The sequence below is a fragment of the Canis aureus genome, chromosome 2 (assembly GCF_053574225.1).
Source record: "Canis aureus isolate CA01 chromosome 2, VMU_Caureus_v.1.0, whole genome shotgun sequence".
NCBI classification, from domain to species: domain Eukaryota; kingdom Metazoa; phylum Chordata; class Mammalia; order Carnivora; family Canidae; genus Canis; species Canis aureus.
Genome location: NC_135612.1, coordinates 57,249,309 through 57,264,353, shown reverse-complemented (window position 1 = coordinate 57,264,353; position 15,045 = coordinate 57,249,309). Strand labels below are relative to the sequence as shown.

The 15,045-nt window shown below is 44.6% G+C and overlaps 1 protein-coding gene across 1 annotated transcript in view; it reads right to left on the bottom strand.

Moving 5' to 3' along the window:
* TMC3 (transmembrane channel like 3) overlaps positions 1 to 14,769 on the bottom strand; it is a 40,178-nt gene extending 25,409 nt beyond the window's left edge. Inside the window, exons 1-5 of the mRNA XM_077858472.1 lie at positions 14,681 to 14,769; positions 9,619 to 9,694; positions 3,794 to 3,875; positions 986 to 1,092; positions 70 to 168 (exon numbers count right to left, since the gene is read on the bottom strand). Of these exons, the coding sequence (XP_077714598.1) occupies positions 70 to 168; positions 986 to 1,092; positions 3,794 to 3,875; positions 9,619 to 9,694; positions 14,681 to 14,769 (453 nt within the window). The remainder of the gene's footprint in view (positions 1 to 69; positions 169 to 985; positions 1,093 to 3,793; positions 3,876 to 9,618; positions 9,695 to 14,680) is intronic.
* Positions 14,770 to 15,045: the final 276 nt, after the last annotated feature.

Here is a 15,045-nt window from a genome sequence, read left to right as displayed (position 1 = left end):
CTAGGTTCCAGAACTGCCACCCAGTCAGCCCTCCTTCAAGATAGGAGTGCGGCCAAGACTCAGCCTCACCCCCAGGGACCAGACTGTGTCCAGGTCTTGAGCCGAAGCCACGTGCTCCTTGGGGATGGTCTTGCTGGCTGTGCTTCCAAAGGGCTGGCCTGCAATGAGCTGGTAGAGAAAACAGGATGTCCCATGATCCTCTGGGGGGTGGGGAGGGACCAGAAGAAGAGGGGTGGGTGGCCGATCCCCAGATCCCTCCCTATGGCCTGTGACGGTGCTGCAGTTACAAGATCTCTAGGGGCTGCGTTTCTGCTTGATTCTCACTGATGGAAAAGTAATCCGGGGTGGGCTGATGTTCTTTTTTCGATCAGCCTGCCTGGGTGCTCTCTTGCTGGGCTTCTACAAGTGGATTTTTGAGGTCACTGGGTTTCTGCATGGGAAACAGTCCCATTTACTTTGTGAGGATGAAGTTTAGTTGAGAAGCGGGTTTTATTTTATCACAGCACTGGTGAACTGGCTCATGGGCCAAATCCAGCCTGTTACCTCTTTTTGTATGACTCAAGAGCTAAGAATTGTTTTTTGTTTTTTTTTTTGTTTGTTTGTTTTGTTTTTAAGAATCGTTTCTGCACTTTTAAATGGCTGGGGAAAAAATCAAAAGAAGAATAATATATTGCAACACTTAAGAATGATATAAAAGTCAAACTTTAGTATTCGTAAATAAAATTTGATTGGAACATAGCCACCATCATTAGTTTGTGTACCGTCTGTGGCTGCTTTCACACTGCATGGGGGGTGAGAGGGCTGTGACAGGGATTGTGGGTCCCAAAGCCTCAACTATTTACTACCCGGCCCTGCAAAGAAAAGGTTCACTTCATCCTCTTGATTATCCTTCCCATGAGGATAATGCAGGCAGTTGCTTATGAGACTCTCACATCTCTTGTTTCTAAGGCATGGCACTTCTGATTTTCCCTAAACTAGTTCTTACCTCTGGAATGACAATAAAAGCACCTGTCATAATCGTGAGCACAATATTAATTCCAAATAACCATCTCAAGAATATGAAGTAGGAAGCAACCCCAGATCCAAAGTGACCTAAAAAAAAAAAAGGCCAGAAAATAAGAATGGTAAAACACAGTATAAATAGGATGAACACTATAAACCCCTTACTGTGCAAAGTTCTCTGTACAGCAACACTGCAATGTTTTGTGTATCAGGACAAAGACGAAGAAGGCCATGATTATATCAGTTGGGGTGTCCCCCCAAAATAGTCATTTGTGTGGGTCAAGATGTTCATTAGTATTTCCAGTTATAAGCACAGAAAAAAAAACCCTAACTTAATAATTTCCCTTATGACATATTCATCTAAAATACTTGTCAAATTTGCAACATTTCACATATGTTCAGAAGAACTAGCATCTTCTAAGAATTTCATAGATGTATATTTTTATTTTGTATAGTTTTGAGAATTCCAAGGATTTGTATTAATTTCAGGGTATATAGCAATTTGCTAGGTGTTAACATTAGGGGAAACTAAGTGAATTACAAGAACTTTACAACTTTTCTATATATCTAAACTTTTCTATATATCTATATTATCCTAAAGCAAAAAGTATATTCAAAACTGAGCTTCTACTAAGAAACTAAGGGAGCATAGAAATTAGATGAGGAAGTGAGTGATTTGTGCCATACTTAAAAAAAAAAAATCTCTTGAGTTTTTATTTCAAATTTAGTTTGTGTTTGGCATAGTAAATAGGAAAACACAAAGCCATCACCAAGAAAACAAAAACATTACCTATTTTGAGATCATTAAATTAAACTACTAGAATGAGTTAGTTTCTAGTAAACTTTCAGTGTGTCCCCCATTATTATTCTATGTGTATAGTTTTTTTGTACAAAATTGGCATTTCTCTACAACATGAATCTTGAATTATTCATATATTATAAGCATTTTTTCATGTAAAAACTATTCTCCTATAAAAGAAATATTATTGTTTCATCAACTGAATTTTCCATCATCTGTTTAATCTATCTCCACCATTTAACACTTAAATTTCTGACTTTTCACCAGGTAGGTGATTCCTTAAGGTAAGTAAGCCTGCAATAAATAATTTCCCTCCAAGGGCAGGTTTTCTGGAAGCAGAGCCTGAGGAAGGGGTCCAGCTATTATGACATACTGAGGAAGCACTCTCTGCAGAAAGGGTGTGTGGGCATCAAGCTGAAGGGGGGCAAGGGAAGAACTAAGCAAGGAGGTGGTTTCCCTGGAGCCCAGCTTTACTCCATCCCATCCCAGGGGGACCCTGGAAGACAAATTGCACAACACAGTTGACCCACTTTGCACAAGGAGCAGGACTTGACTCCTCCTTCCTCAGGGACTGCTTCCCTCTGGGCCCTCCCTTGGGGCGTGGGGCAGGTGACCTGTGCCCAGTGGCTGGAACAGCACAGGCTTAGGGCGATGCTCCAGGGAACGGGGAGCTGTGAGTCACAGCATCAACACCCAGGGCAGCCGAGAAAAAAGCTGGACCAGCCAAGCAATCCGGGTGGGGTACCAACTTGGTAATCGTGCATCAATTTTGTTGTGGCTCTTGTTTCTCTGGTTGTTAGGGAATGGAAGAGTTTTATCAAAGAGCACAAACATTATGAAGGCTTTGGTTACAAATTTTAACTTTCCCTTAGAAACGCCTTTCCAATTTACATTCCCACCCACTGTGTAGGAAAACTCTAAATTCCATTTAAATGCTGAAAATTGTTTTTTCTCCATTTGTCTGCTTTTAGTTTTGTTTTATGTAAGTATAATTTCTTTTATAGGTAATTAAATACAGCGCTGTTTTCCTTGATGATTTCCTTCTTTACTTTCACAGACAGGTTTGCATTCACTGAGATCACATGCTCTGTATTTCCTTTAATTCTTTCATGGCTTCCTATCTCCTATTTAATGGCTCATGGAACCTTAAAGCGAAGGATCTAAGCATCCTCTTTAAAACAGTTGAATCAACAGTTCTAGTATCATCTATGGTGCTATGCTACAGTTTCAACTGCTGTAGTGTTTATAAATGTATTTTAATGTTTTGGTTATGCAAGCTCAATTGCATTTTTCTTAAAGAAAAATTGTTTTTGATGAATCTTTTGGTTGTGTTTCTTTCATACAAGTTTTATGATCATTTTGTCGAGTACAAAAAAAGAAACAACAAACCACATTACATTGAGATTTCTACTAAAATTACATTAAACTTGTAAGCTGATTTAAGAAAATGCACATCTTCAAATATTAAATCATCCTATGTCTCTTCAGAAGACCTTTTAAACTTCCTGTGGCCTGATTTTATAGTTTTCTTCACTACAGATTCACTGTTAAGTTTATTCTTGGGGTTGTGTGCTGCGTGTTATGTGTGTACAATGAGTCTGCACGTTTGTGAACCTGTTGTGAACGTGACTTATTTATTTTTTAGAATATGCTTTCTGAATGGTTATAATCAGCTCTAAGAAAATGCAAGTTTCCGAAGTTTTGTTTGGCAACTGCTCCCATGACTCTCTTACTCTTCTGCGGTTTTTAAACCTGATCCTTTGGGGTCAGTGCTGGGTCTGACTCCCGAATGAAGTGCCAGAGTGGCAAAGCCGCAGCGACAGGGGGACCACAGATGTCTTCTATCCGCATCATCCCAAGTCCAGCCCCAGCCTGCACCATGCACACAGTGTGACTACCAGGGGACCCACAGCTCCTCCCTCCTCAGGCCTGGAGGTGGGCTGGCCACTTGTACCTTGTCCCTGCCCCACTCCTCCGAGTGCCCATACTTACTCTCGATTTTCTTGATCCTCATCTCCCAGGGAATGAAGATGACCATGAAGTTACAGGCCAGACGAGCAAACTTCCGCCAGAGCTGAAAAGGAAGGAGCAGAGTTTGAGAACTTTACAGTTGTCAAGATGGCAATGACTTTGTGATGCTACGGTCCTGAGGGGAGCACAGGCCCCCAGACACAGTGTCTAATACCTATAGCTATGATTTTTCAAGACTTTAGGCACAACCAGGACCAAAGCAGCCCCCCTTGTCTTCTCTGTACCCCTGCTTGGGGGAGGGCACCTGCCTCAGGCTCTGAGCTGTGGTGTCTGTCCTGAGGAGCCCATGCCCTTGGGGTCACACCTACCTTACTCTCCCCATTCCTGCTTTGGGGAACCAAAAACACTTAATCACTTGAGGAATTATGTCCAAATGCACCCAGTTGACCCCAGCCTGGGAGTGGGGCCCAGGTGACCACAGCTCCCTGGACTGAGGACCAGGGGCCAATAGGACACCCTGAACCCAAGCCCTGCCTGTTGTGTGCCTCCCGTCCTGTCCGGTGTCCTCCTTGTGCTTGTCTCCCACTCTCTCTCCTGGCCAAAGCTGCCAGCGGTGAGATCTGGAAATTTTTCTTGTGTGTTTAAAATGCAATTGCCAAGAGTTCAAAAATCTTCTTTTTGTTTCTTTTTCCTCCAAGGAGACTAAAGCACGATGTGCCCTGACGCTGGCTCTGCTCTCCACAGTATTGGCAGGCTGTTCATTTTAACATACAAACAATCTTGGTTTGTGTTGGAAGCAAATGATATCATTGCAGAAAGAAGGCTTGCAAATGTAATTACAACATTCTGAACTCTGAGACAGCACATGGTCCTGATGCAGACACGCATGATAATGTCCTCCGGGATGTGTCTGCTGAGGCCAGAACGGCTGCTTGTAAATGAAAATCTGTTTGAATTTTATCAGACGTTGCAATTGTCCGCCTTCTGTTCATGATTCCAGACCCAGCTCGAACCTAACCACGCCCATGATGAGTTCACGCAGCTTCTCCGAAGAGAGGAATAGATCCTTCTCTCTGTAAAGCTCCCAGCGATGGATATTCTTGTAATGTTGATTATATCCTACTTCGTGTTGCCATTAGATTTCTCCCGTGGCGTATGTCCTTTAGCATGGAAAACACCAAAGCTTGTGCTCTTTCATCCCCTACAGCCTGCAGGGTGCAGGGTGCAGGGCCACGGTGCTCAAACACCCTTGGGAGCGGGTTTGGTGTTGGAAACCGGCTGAGTCTCTGGCCAGCTGTGAAGTCCTTAAGTGTAAGAGGCACTGGGAGGAGGGCCCCAGCCCTGAGTTCTAGCACCAGCTCAGTCGTGAGCCTACTAGACACTCTTTGGAAAGGGATTTTCTTTCTTTGACATCCATTTCCTTGTCTGTACGAGAAGCAGGATTCCATCAGTAGTATTCGGGGTTACTCGTTCAATTTAAATTTTGGTTGAATTTCAATGCACAGAACACTGTAAAGCAGAACGACTTTTGTAGGTAAGAGATGAAAAACCTCCTTCCCTGTCTCTGGTGCTCATGTGAGGAGTCAGGGGCCCCTGACTCAGCTTTAAGGGCACTGAAACCCCAGCACTCATTCTGCTAACATGAGTCTACACTAGCTTCCTAAGGGAGCTTCCTCGAGGTAAATGGGATTGAAAGATGTGATTTGTTGATAACCCAGATTCAGTAAAGCGGGGAAATAAACACCACGCTTCTCTGATAATTTGCACCAAATCTTCATGGAAAGCCCTGAAACTCTGAAATGATTTGAAATTTTAAGAGCAAAGCAAAAACAAAACAGCAAAACCAAAAACCAAACTTGGAAGAATTAGATCTTAATTATGGGCCTGAGTTATTTGGTACCAAAAATAAGAATAAGCTCATTCTTTCCTCTTTGGAATGGCCTGTAAGTTCGCCTGGAATAAAGGTGTTCTAACAGCACGTATTCTAGTTTATGACAGATGCATTCATTCTGAGCATGTACTGAGCACCCATGTGTCTTTCTAGTATTGTGGGTGCAAATGGACAAGACGTATAAGATGTTAGCTGGCGCAGAGCTTGAGTTTAGGTAGAGAGAAGGCAGCAACAGATGCATCAATGCCACAGGGGGACGTGGTCCATTAGGGCTGGATGAGAAAGCTTTTTTAAACAAGAGGATCAGGAAAGATTGATCTGGGAAGGTCATACATGAGCTGAAACTTGAATGAAAAGGAACTGATATTTCAAAAAATAATAAATCATTAGAGGAGCTATCTAGGAGGCCAGGGCAGCTCATTACATCTGTGAGTTAGCACGTGCTGGGCATTTTACAGCAGAGTATGGAAGAAGGGAAAGTGGGGTGAGATCTAATTGGTGGGTCATGGGAAGGAGAGAGATTTAATTCTAAGTATAATAAAAGCCTATCTATGTATCTATCTGTGTTTCTATGTGTCTCGGTATCTATCAATCAATCAATCAATCAATCATCCATCATTATCTTAGTAAGGGTTGGCATCAGTAGTTTACTGTTTCAAGGATTGCCCTGGCTCCTGTGGGGAACACAGTAGATTACTGGGGGATGTTTGTAGAAGCAAGAGGACCTGCCAGGAGGCCAATCAGTCTATATACCATCATAGGCAGGCGACAACCATGCCACAAAGGCTCTCCAGAAGGGTGACCTCCTTTGCTAGTATCATGAGAGACACAAAGGTCATAGAATATTAGAACCAGAAGGAATCTTGAGAATCAAATGTAAAAACCAAAGCCAGAGTAGGGAAACAATAGCAGAGGGACCTGGGTGTCCTGATTCCCTCTGGAGTGACGTCTTGGGTCCTCATCTCACACTCACACCTCGCTTCCTTCAGAAATACAGACATGTGCTGGTGCTGAAGGAAGACTGTCTATAAGGAGCTGGAATCGAGTGGAGACCCACGTGAATGGAGGATGCTGGCTGGAAACAGGGGAGGGCTCCCCAGGATGCCTTGTGTTCTGAAGCAGTGATTCCCCGGACAGGACCAAGTGGCAGTCCTGTGAATGGGGACCAGGATCTTGGTGCTGGGAGTCACGAAGAATGGGTAGCTGTGTTACATAAAATTTACTATTTGGAAAACAGTTACCATCTTGGGCTTACAAACCCGGGACTACACACAGAGGGGCTGCAGGCAGTACGCCGGCTGGCTAGATACCTTCTATTTTCTCTATGCAGCAGCTAGAGCAGATGCTGGTCCCCAGTGGTTCAAATAAAAATTTCTGGCATCAAAATATTATTAATATTAAAAAAACAGAGGAATGCAGTTCTGAATATGGGGAGGGGAAGAACCAAAGTGTGAAGAAGACATTGTGGGAGAAGAATTTTCTTTGGCATTTTACTGCGTGCCCAGAAGGCAGAAAAAGCCCAGTCTGGGCTATTTCATTACCTGAGGGCCTGAAACAAAGCACAGCCCATGGGTCAAACTGGACTGGTTTGAACCACTTTCTGTAGGGCCTGTGCTCCTACAAATGTTGCGCCTGCCTGGTGCCGGCTGAAAACCTCAGGGCAAGCTCTAGGTGAGGCTGAAAATTCAGATCCCCTTTCTCATTCTAAATACCCTGTTTTTAATAATTCAGTCCATTATCAGATTACACTTTTAATCCATATTGATCTTACCGTTACTAAAAGGTGCAGTACTTCTCACTCTTATATGTCACAGGTTGTCTGAACTCAAGGGAAGGGCCTCCTAGTATTTGCAAGTGTTTTCCCATAGCATTTCAGACTTTCTATTTAGGGAAGATAAGGAAGGAGCCCAGCAGCACATATGCTTATGATTAAAAAGATAATTTTGTTTTCTGTATGGATTCCATAAAGTCTATCACAGTGTGACAGGCATAAGAAGTCCTGGGTAATCTCGGTTGTGGGAATAGATTAGTCTTCAGGCAGTCTGTGGAGAGTAAGAGGACAGCCAAGGTAGACCCTAGGGACCCTTTGAGATTTTATGATTATGTAAAATTTATGGCCAGCCTTATTTATTTATTTATTTTAAAAATATTTTATTTATTTATTCATGAGAGACACAGAGAGAGAGAGGCAGAGACACAGGCAGGGGGAGAAGCAGGCTCCATGCAGGGAGCCCGTTGCGGGACTCGATCCCAGGACCCCGGGATCACGACCTGAGCTGAAGGCAGATGCTCAACCACTGAGCCACTCAGGTGCCTCAGAAACACATATATTCAAATAGAAAAGCTTAAGTAATATTATATTAAGCTATATATGTGTGTTTATGTATATATATTAAACTATATATACGTGTTGATACCCTGGTATATATAAACATATCATTAAATATTTATGTGAATAGAGGCCGGCTTTAAACTTCGTTAAGAATACCTTTTTTTTTGTTTCAGAGAATCTAAAAGGAGTGCATCTGTCAGCTTTTGTCTGTTAAAGTACAACAAACTTTAAAAACTAAAAAAGGGATCCCTGGGTGGCGCAGCGGTTTAGCGCCTGCCTTTGGCCCAGGACGCGATCCTGGAGACCCGGGATCGAATCCCATATCGGGCTCCTGGTGCATGGAGACTGCTTCTCTCTCTGCCTATGTCTCCGCCTCTCTCTGTGTGACTATCATAAATAAATAAAAATTAAAAAAAAAAAAACTTCCCTAAAAAAAAAATAAATAAATAAAAACTAAAATTACAATATCCAATATTGGCAAGAATATTATGAAAACAGTAAGCATCATGTATGGCAAGATAAACTATCAAGGGTTTTGAGAAATAATTTATTAATATTTATTAAGAACCAAAAAAAAAGGATTATATTTTTTCTATGGTGATTATAGTTCTGGCATTTATCCTGGAAGAGGAATTTTAAAAGATAGGAAGAGGGGGCGCATGGGTGCTTAGTCAGTGAAACGTCTGCCCTCAGCTCAGGTCATAATCTCAGGGTCCTGGGTGCAAGCCCCATGTCTGGCTCCCTGCTCAGTGGGGAGCTGACTTCTCCCTTTCCCACTCCTCCTTCTTGTGTGCGCTCTCTCTCTCTCTCTCTCAAATAAATAAATAAAGCCTTAAAATTAAATTTTAAAAAGATAGGAAAAGGAATATGTGCAAAGATACACTTTGCAGGGTTATTAACAATAATGAAAAATTATAGGCAATTTAAATATTCACCAGGAGACTAACAACTAATTAAGTTAGCTTACAGTCATCTGTCAGGGGAAACACTATGTGTAAAAAATGCATAGCAACATGGAAAAATCCTTCTGTTACGTGTGAGGTTAAGTGAAAAAAAGAAGCAAGACAAAAATGTTTGTATACTATCATTGCTGTCAGTGAAAATTATATATTCAGTGACTGGAATGTGAGATTTTTAAAAAGATACTATTATGGGGGTTGACTTTTTGTCTTCTAAACATTTATGAAAATTATTGTGATGTCTCTCTAAATAGATAATTTCAATATATACTAAAGTTTAGCTTTAAGGAACTGAATGGGAAAAATAATAAACAAAAACCTTAGCACTGAATTATAAAAGGAGCATTGGAATGTATCTGTAACTTTATCACAAGACATACAGTGAATAAAAGCTACACATATGGGTGGGATTAAGTCAAGAAAGATGCTAGATCATTTTCTCAAGGGAAGATATCCTTTTTCGGATGAGTTGGGCTCCCCCAGAGTCATGTCGAGTTGGTAAGTGACAGCATCCAGGACAAAAATTCAGGTTCTGGGACTTTTGTTGTCCCTGCCAGCTCAGAGCTGTAATAATTGATGTACAATGACAGATGCCATGGAGTGCAATTTCTCGGCCCCAAGACCAGCAGAAGGGGTGGGAGCACCTGTGCCCACATGCTCTCACCTCTGCACCTGCTGCTTGGTAGCCACGGGTCCGGGTCAGCCTCCCTTCAAACTTCAGCACGATCTCCTTTGCTCGCCTAAGAGAAGAAAAACACCATCGTCAGCACGATTTTGTCACACCCATCACCTTGGCAAAACATGTGGAACTGCAACAGGAGCTGGTGGTCAAAATGTGAGGGACAAGATGCTGTGGCATGGTGGGGCTATGCAAATATGCAAATCGTTCATCTCCTGACCTCAGGCAACCAGAAATCTCTTTTAAAAAATACTTTCTGAAAAAAAAATTTTTAATGGATAAATTCTTAGAGAATGATAAATCAATGACAAAATGAGTTGCAATGAATTTCTTAAAGTCCTTCCCTGGTTGTTGTCTGGGAATCAATCCTGAGGGCGGGCGGCGGGGGGGAATCCTGGCAGCGGGTGCGAGGGGGTCTCACCCCTCCCCTCGACCTCAGCGACCCTCATCTCTGGAAGTGAAAGTCAGACACAGCTTCAGAGAACCTGCCTCTAGAAAAGGATGGTGTCTGGTTTACGTGGTGTCTCCACAGCCACAGAGGAGAACCTGATGCAGCCCAAACGAACTGCTGACTTTGGTGAGCTGACCTGATGTCTCCACCTAAATGATTAATCCTTGGAATGCATTGAACTCACTGGGGTAGATGGTTACATCCACAGTCCTGTGAATAGCAGGATTAGACAATTACTGTTAGCACCAGGGGGACAGACAGCAGTCAAGGACCCTCAGAGGTGAATGTCACCTTCAAGTTGACCTCATCTGACACTGCACTGATGAGACCCTCGTTATCCATGGCCAGCCCCCCACCCCTTGATTCTGACCAGTGCTGAAGGGCTTGGTTCTTCAGAATCCTGCAATCTTGAGTGTGCCCTGGGAGCTGCTAGGGAGGTTTTGTGCGGACACCCCAGCAGCCTTTTAGCAACACCAGCGGGTTCTGAGTCTTTCCCTGAGATGCAGGAACTAGCTGACTCCCCTTTCCAACAAGTGAAACGTGAGCTAATCGGAGCGCTTGCTGGGTTTTGCAGCTCTGTGCCCTTGTGGCCATCACCCCAGCTTCCCGGCCCCGCAGATGGCCTGGCTTCATTCCGGTCAGAACCACAAATGCAGGCAGGGGTGAGGCTTGATGCCTTACCCTGCATGGCATCTAAAAGACAAGAGGCTTATACAAGTGAAATCATTTATTTCATTTAATTATTCATAATTTTCTTTCTGCAAACATTTTCTGCACACTCACTTGGGTTAAGTGTAGTGGGATACAGAGATGCGTAAGACAGAGTCGTGCTGGAAGAGTCCCTAGCTAATAGGGCGAAGGAGCCCAGAGGTGCAGTAACTGGGAAGAGTTACTGTGGCAAGAGTATGAGAGAGGGTGAGCTAGGACCTGAGGTACCAGGGAGGACCTAACGTAGGCCTCCTCATAGGGCACTGACCACTTGCTTCCCTGCCAGGGCAATGAGCCTGCGCCCTGTGCTCCCAGACAGGTGCCTACTGCTCCAGACTCAGCTGGGGCTCCTGGCTTCCCACACGGTTAGGCTTCAGTGGTCTCTGCTCTCCAGACGCCCCAGCAGGTCCAATTAGTGATGCATTGCTCCAGTAGCTTCTCAAGGTGACGAGGGAGGAGACGTGGGGAACAGGGGATGATGAATGGAGGTACTCAGAGGACAAACCGCCTCTGAGAGCCTGACTGCCAGCCCTGGGCAGCACCGGTGTGACCCTGTCAGTGTCTGGGCTGAGCCCCTGGCCAGGTGTCAGCACAGATGGCCTGGTTTTGCCCTTTTGACAGAAAAGTTGTATTTGCTGTGCTCTGCCTGTAGGTTACAAAGGCTTAGCTTCTTACTAATAATTAGTGATCACTAATTACTAGTTAGTAATTACTAATTACTCCTATTAATCATTTATCATCAATCAGCAACATTTCCGCATGATTTTTTAAAAATCTAGCACATCACTTTTTTTTTTTTTTTTTTTTTTTTTTTTAAGCATAGATTACTCCAACTATTCCTTTGGCAGAGTTCTTCTCTGTTTCAATAGAATTTTGAAGTCAGGGTCAGAGGGCCTGGGTTTAAAGCACAGGTCCGGCCCTCAGAGGCTGTGTGTCCTGGGGTAAGCCACTTTACATCTCTGGGCATCAGTCTTCTGTCTTAAGTTGCTATCCTCACTCAAAGAAACAAACTTTGAGTTAAACTTAAACAAACTTAAGTTGCTATCCTCACTCAAAGAAACAGACGTGGTAGGAGCTGATAGCAGACATGGAGGATTAACCAGAAACTGCTGAGCCTGGAAGGGACAGGTGTCCTTAGCCATCTGCCGAGCCACCTGAGGACCAGCTGCGTCTTGGGCCAGACCTGAGGAGTATGCCTTCATGGAAAGCCAATGAAGCCGTGATTTGACAGGAGAGAAGTGGAAGCCTAATGGTAGACATGAGGAGGGAGGGCTGTGTGCTTGGTGTCTGGAAAGGAGCATGACCGAGGTTCTAATCCTGTCTACACAGGGTACCTGATGATCAGGGCTGCTGCTGCCTGTTTCTCCAGGAAGGTCCACTTGACAGGTCAGAGTGGCTCATTAAGACCGTTCAATTAAGTCCCTGTCCTGTGACCCCCAGCATCAGCATCATCAATCAGGACTCACTGTCAAGGTGTGACAACCACGTACCAGAGACTGTGTGAGGCGCTCACACGGCTCATCCCATTTAACCCTAGAACTATCACGGATCTCAAACTTCAGTATGCAAAAGAATCCACCTGAATGTGTGTTTAAAATACTGGGCCCCACTCCCATACTTTCTGATTTGGCAGGTCTGAGGGCAACCAGGGATTCTGAATCTTTAGCAAACACCCTGCTTACTTCGTGGGGCACATTTTTGGAAGCAGTGTTGCAAGAGGCAGGTGCTATTCTTTTTTTTTTTTTAAGATTTTATTTGTTTATTCATGAGAGACACACAGAGAGAGGCAGAGACACAGGCAGAGGGAGAAGCCCAGTCTCTGTGGGGAGCCCGATGTGGGACTCTATCCCAGGACCCCGGGATCATGACCTGAGCCAAAGGCAGATGCTCAACCATTGAGCCACCCAGGCGGGAAGTTGCTATTTTTAATCATCATCTCTACTTTAAAGAGAAAGAAAGTGGTGGAAATTAAGAGAGCTGCCCAACATCACTGTAACTAATGATTGGGAGATAGTATTCAAATTCGGGCAACCTCTCTTCAACTCTTTAGCTGCACTATTATCCAAATGGATTCTCCAGTGACCCTAAGTATCATAATCTGGTTTCCCATAGAATCTTGTCGTACCCCCCCCTACTGCCCCCCCCCCCCCGCCCTAGAGGGAATAGCGGCAAGCAGGGGGAAGTACCATCTGTTTTCATTCCAGCTTATAGACTTGTCTGCAGTGAGTTTGGTTATTTGGTTATCTCTAGACACAATGCTAAAATTTAGTGTTTGAAAGGGAGGTAGAAAACCACCAACCCCTCACCAATGCACACCCCCAACCCAGACACACATACACTCTCACACTCACAGAGAAATTGCCACCTTGGGGTGCTTGTGACTTCTCCGAGTCAGATCAAGAGTGCCTGCCCACCACTCTCTCATGGGTCTTTGTGCTCATTTTCTTGGGCAGGACAGGGTGGTTTCATGGAAAGCATATTTGCAATAATCAGTAACGATTGTGGAAAGCCCTTACCTCAGTGCTCCCAGCTTTTGCCCCATGGTCCACGGTCTGCAGCGAATGTTTGCCATGAGATCCTTCTGGAACTGTATATTCTGGAAGATTTGTTCAGGATCATTGCTGTCCCCTGGCTCATCAGCATTAAAGCTGTCATCCAAGTTGCTGAATGGATCAGGGCATCAAGGAGGAAATCTGATTAGTAGAATTGCTTCCAGCAAAGATCTTGCCCCGGGCACGTTCAGCATCTCGCTGCCCCAGGGTCATCTGTATGAAGTTGGTATGTGTAGAGGGAGAGGGACCCGGGGAGGCAGAGAGAGAATTTGGCCATCTCGGGAGCCACTGAAGTGCATTCATTGGAGTCTGTCGTTTCAGTGGGCCGGTGAAAGACAATGGTTTCTCTGGATGACAGCTTTTATCAGAAGACGTCATAGAAGGAGACGGGAGGGAGCTTACGGACAATTCCTGAATGGCAGCATCTTTGGTGGCCAAGGAATTTCTATCTCAGGCTGACTGAAATAATCAGTTCATCTTAGAGACAGGGTTCCCCCTATTTCTCTAGCTCTGGAGGCAAAATAAAGGAAAACCAAACGCTGTCATCCAGAGACCCCTCCCTGCGCGTCCACTTCCATTCTTTGAAACTGAGATAGTGCAGGCAGAAAGTTCTAGAAACTTCTAGAAACCAAGAATGTAGCCGAGCAGATTTACGTGGGCAATATTACAGGGGAAGAGTTATTGTGTAGGAGAACCATTTTCCCACATGGAGCAACATTTATTCCCAGTAGCAATTAATATGTTAATCCTAACACAACTTTTTAGGAGGAGGTAAGAGTATTCTGCTACTTGATCAATGATACACTTAAAAGTAAGAGAAAATAATTCCTCTGCTTTGCTCTAGTTCAGAGATGGTTTTTACTTACTCATAGGAGAATTGTCTCCAATTTCTCCAAATTAATGGAGGCTTTAATATACCTTTATAAATATTTAACAGATTGGAACAGAACCCCCTCACTTCTTCCTAGCCTGAAGCCTTTTCCAACAGACACCTTATTTATTATGACAGATGTATTATCTGCTCTCTCTTGACATCACCGATGGAGTCAACAGAGAGAAAACAGAACGTGTGCCTGTGGATTCAGGCAGGTTGGGGTACATTGGATCTGGCTCTCCCAGTCAATGAGCATGTAGAGCCATCTCCCCCTGTGCACATCGTCAAGGTGGCCAACCCAAAAGCCCGGATAAAGGGGTTGCTGAGTTCATTCTGAAAGAGAGGGGAGCGGGATGAGAACTTCGTCCTCAGGTCAGATACAGGCAAGGCTCAGGTGATTCGGGCTCCCTTCCTCAATACACCTGCCTCCTCTGCCCAGGCGGGGGGACAGGACTAACTCACCTGAGCAGCAGGGACTCCTGGTAGAAATAGTGCTGGCTGGTGTTTCTCCGGATGCTTCTGTAGCGCTGGGATGCCTTTGAGGGTTTCATGGGGGCTGACTGCTGCCAGGGACCCCTAGGGGCCGGCTGAGTCCCCAGAAGCCAGCAGCAGGGGTCTGCTCCAACCGAGGCTTCCGAAGGGGAGCTGCTAGTCGCTCTGCTCTCTGGTTCTCAGGAGCAAGAGTGCGCGTCTGCAGCTGGTACTTGGCGAGGAGGCCAGTTGTGCATATGTAATGCTAAGGTGGCTGCGGCAGCAGAGATTGGCTGGAGTCTGGGCAGACAAAGGCGGGAGGCTTGGCCAGCTGAGCTGGGGATCACTAGGTGCTG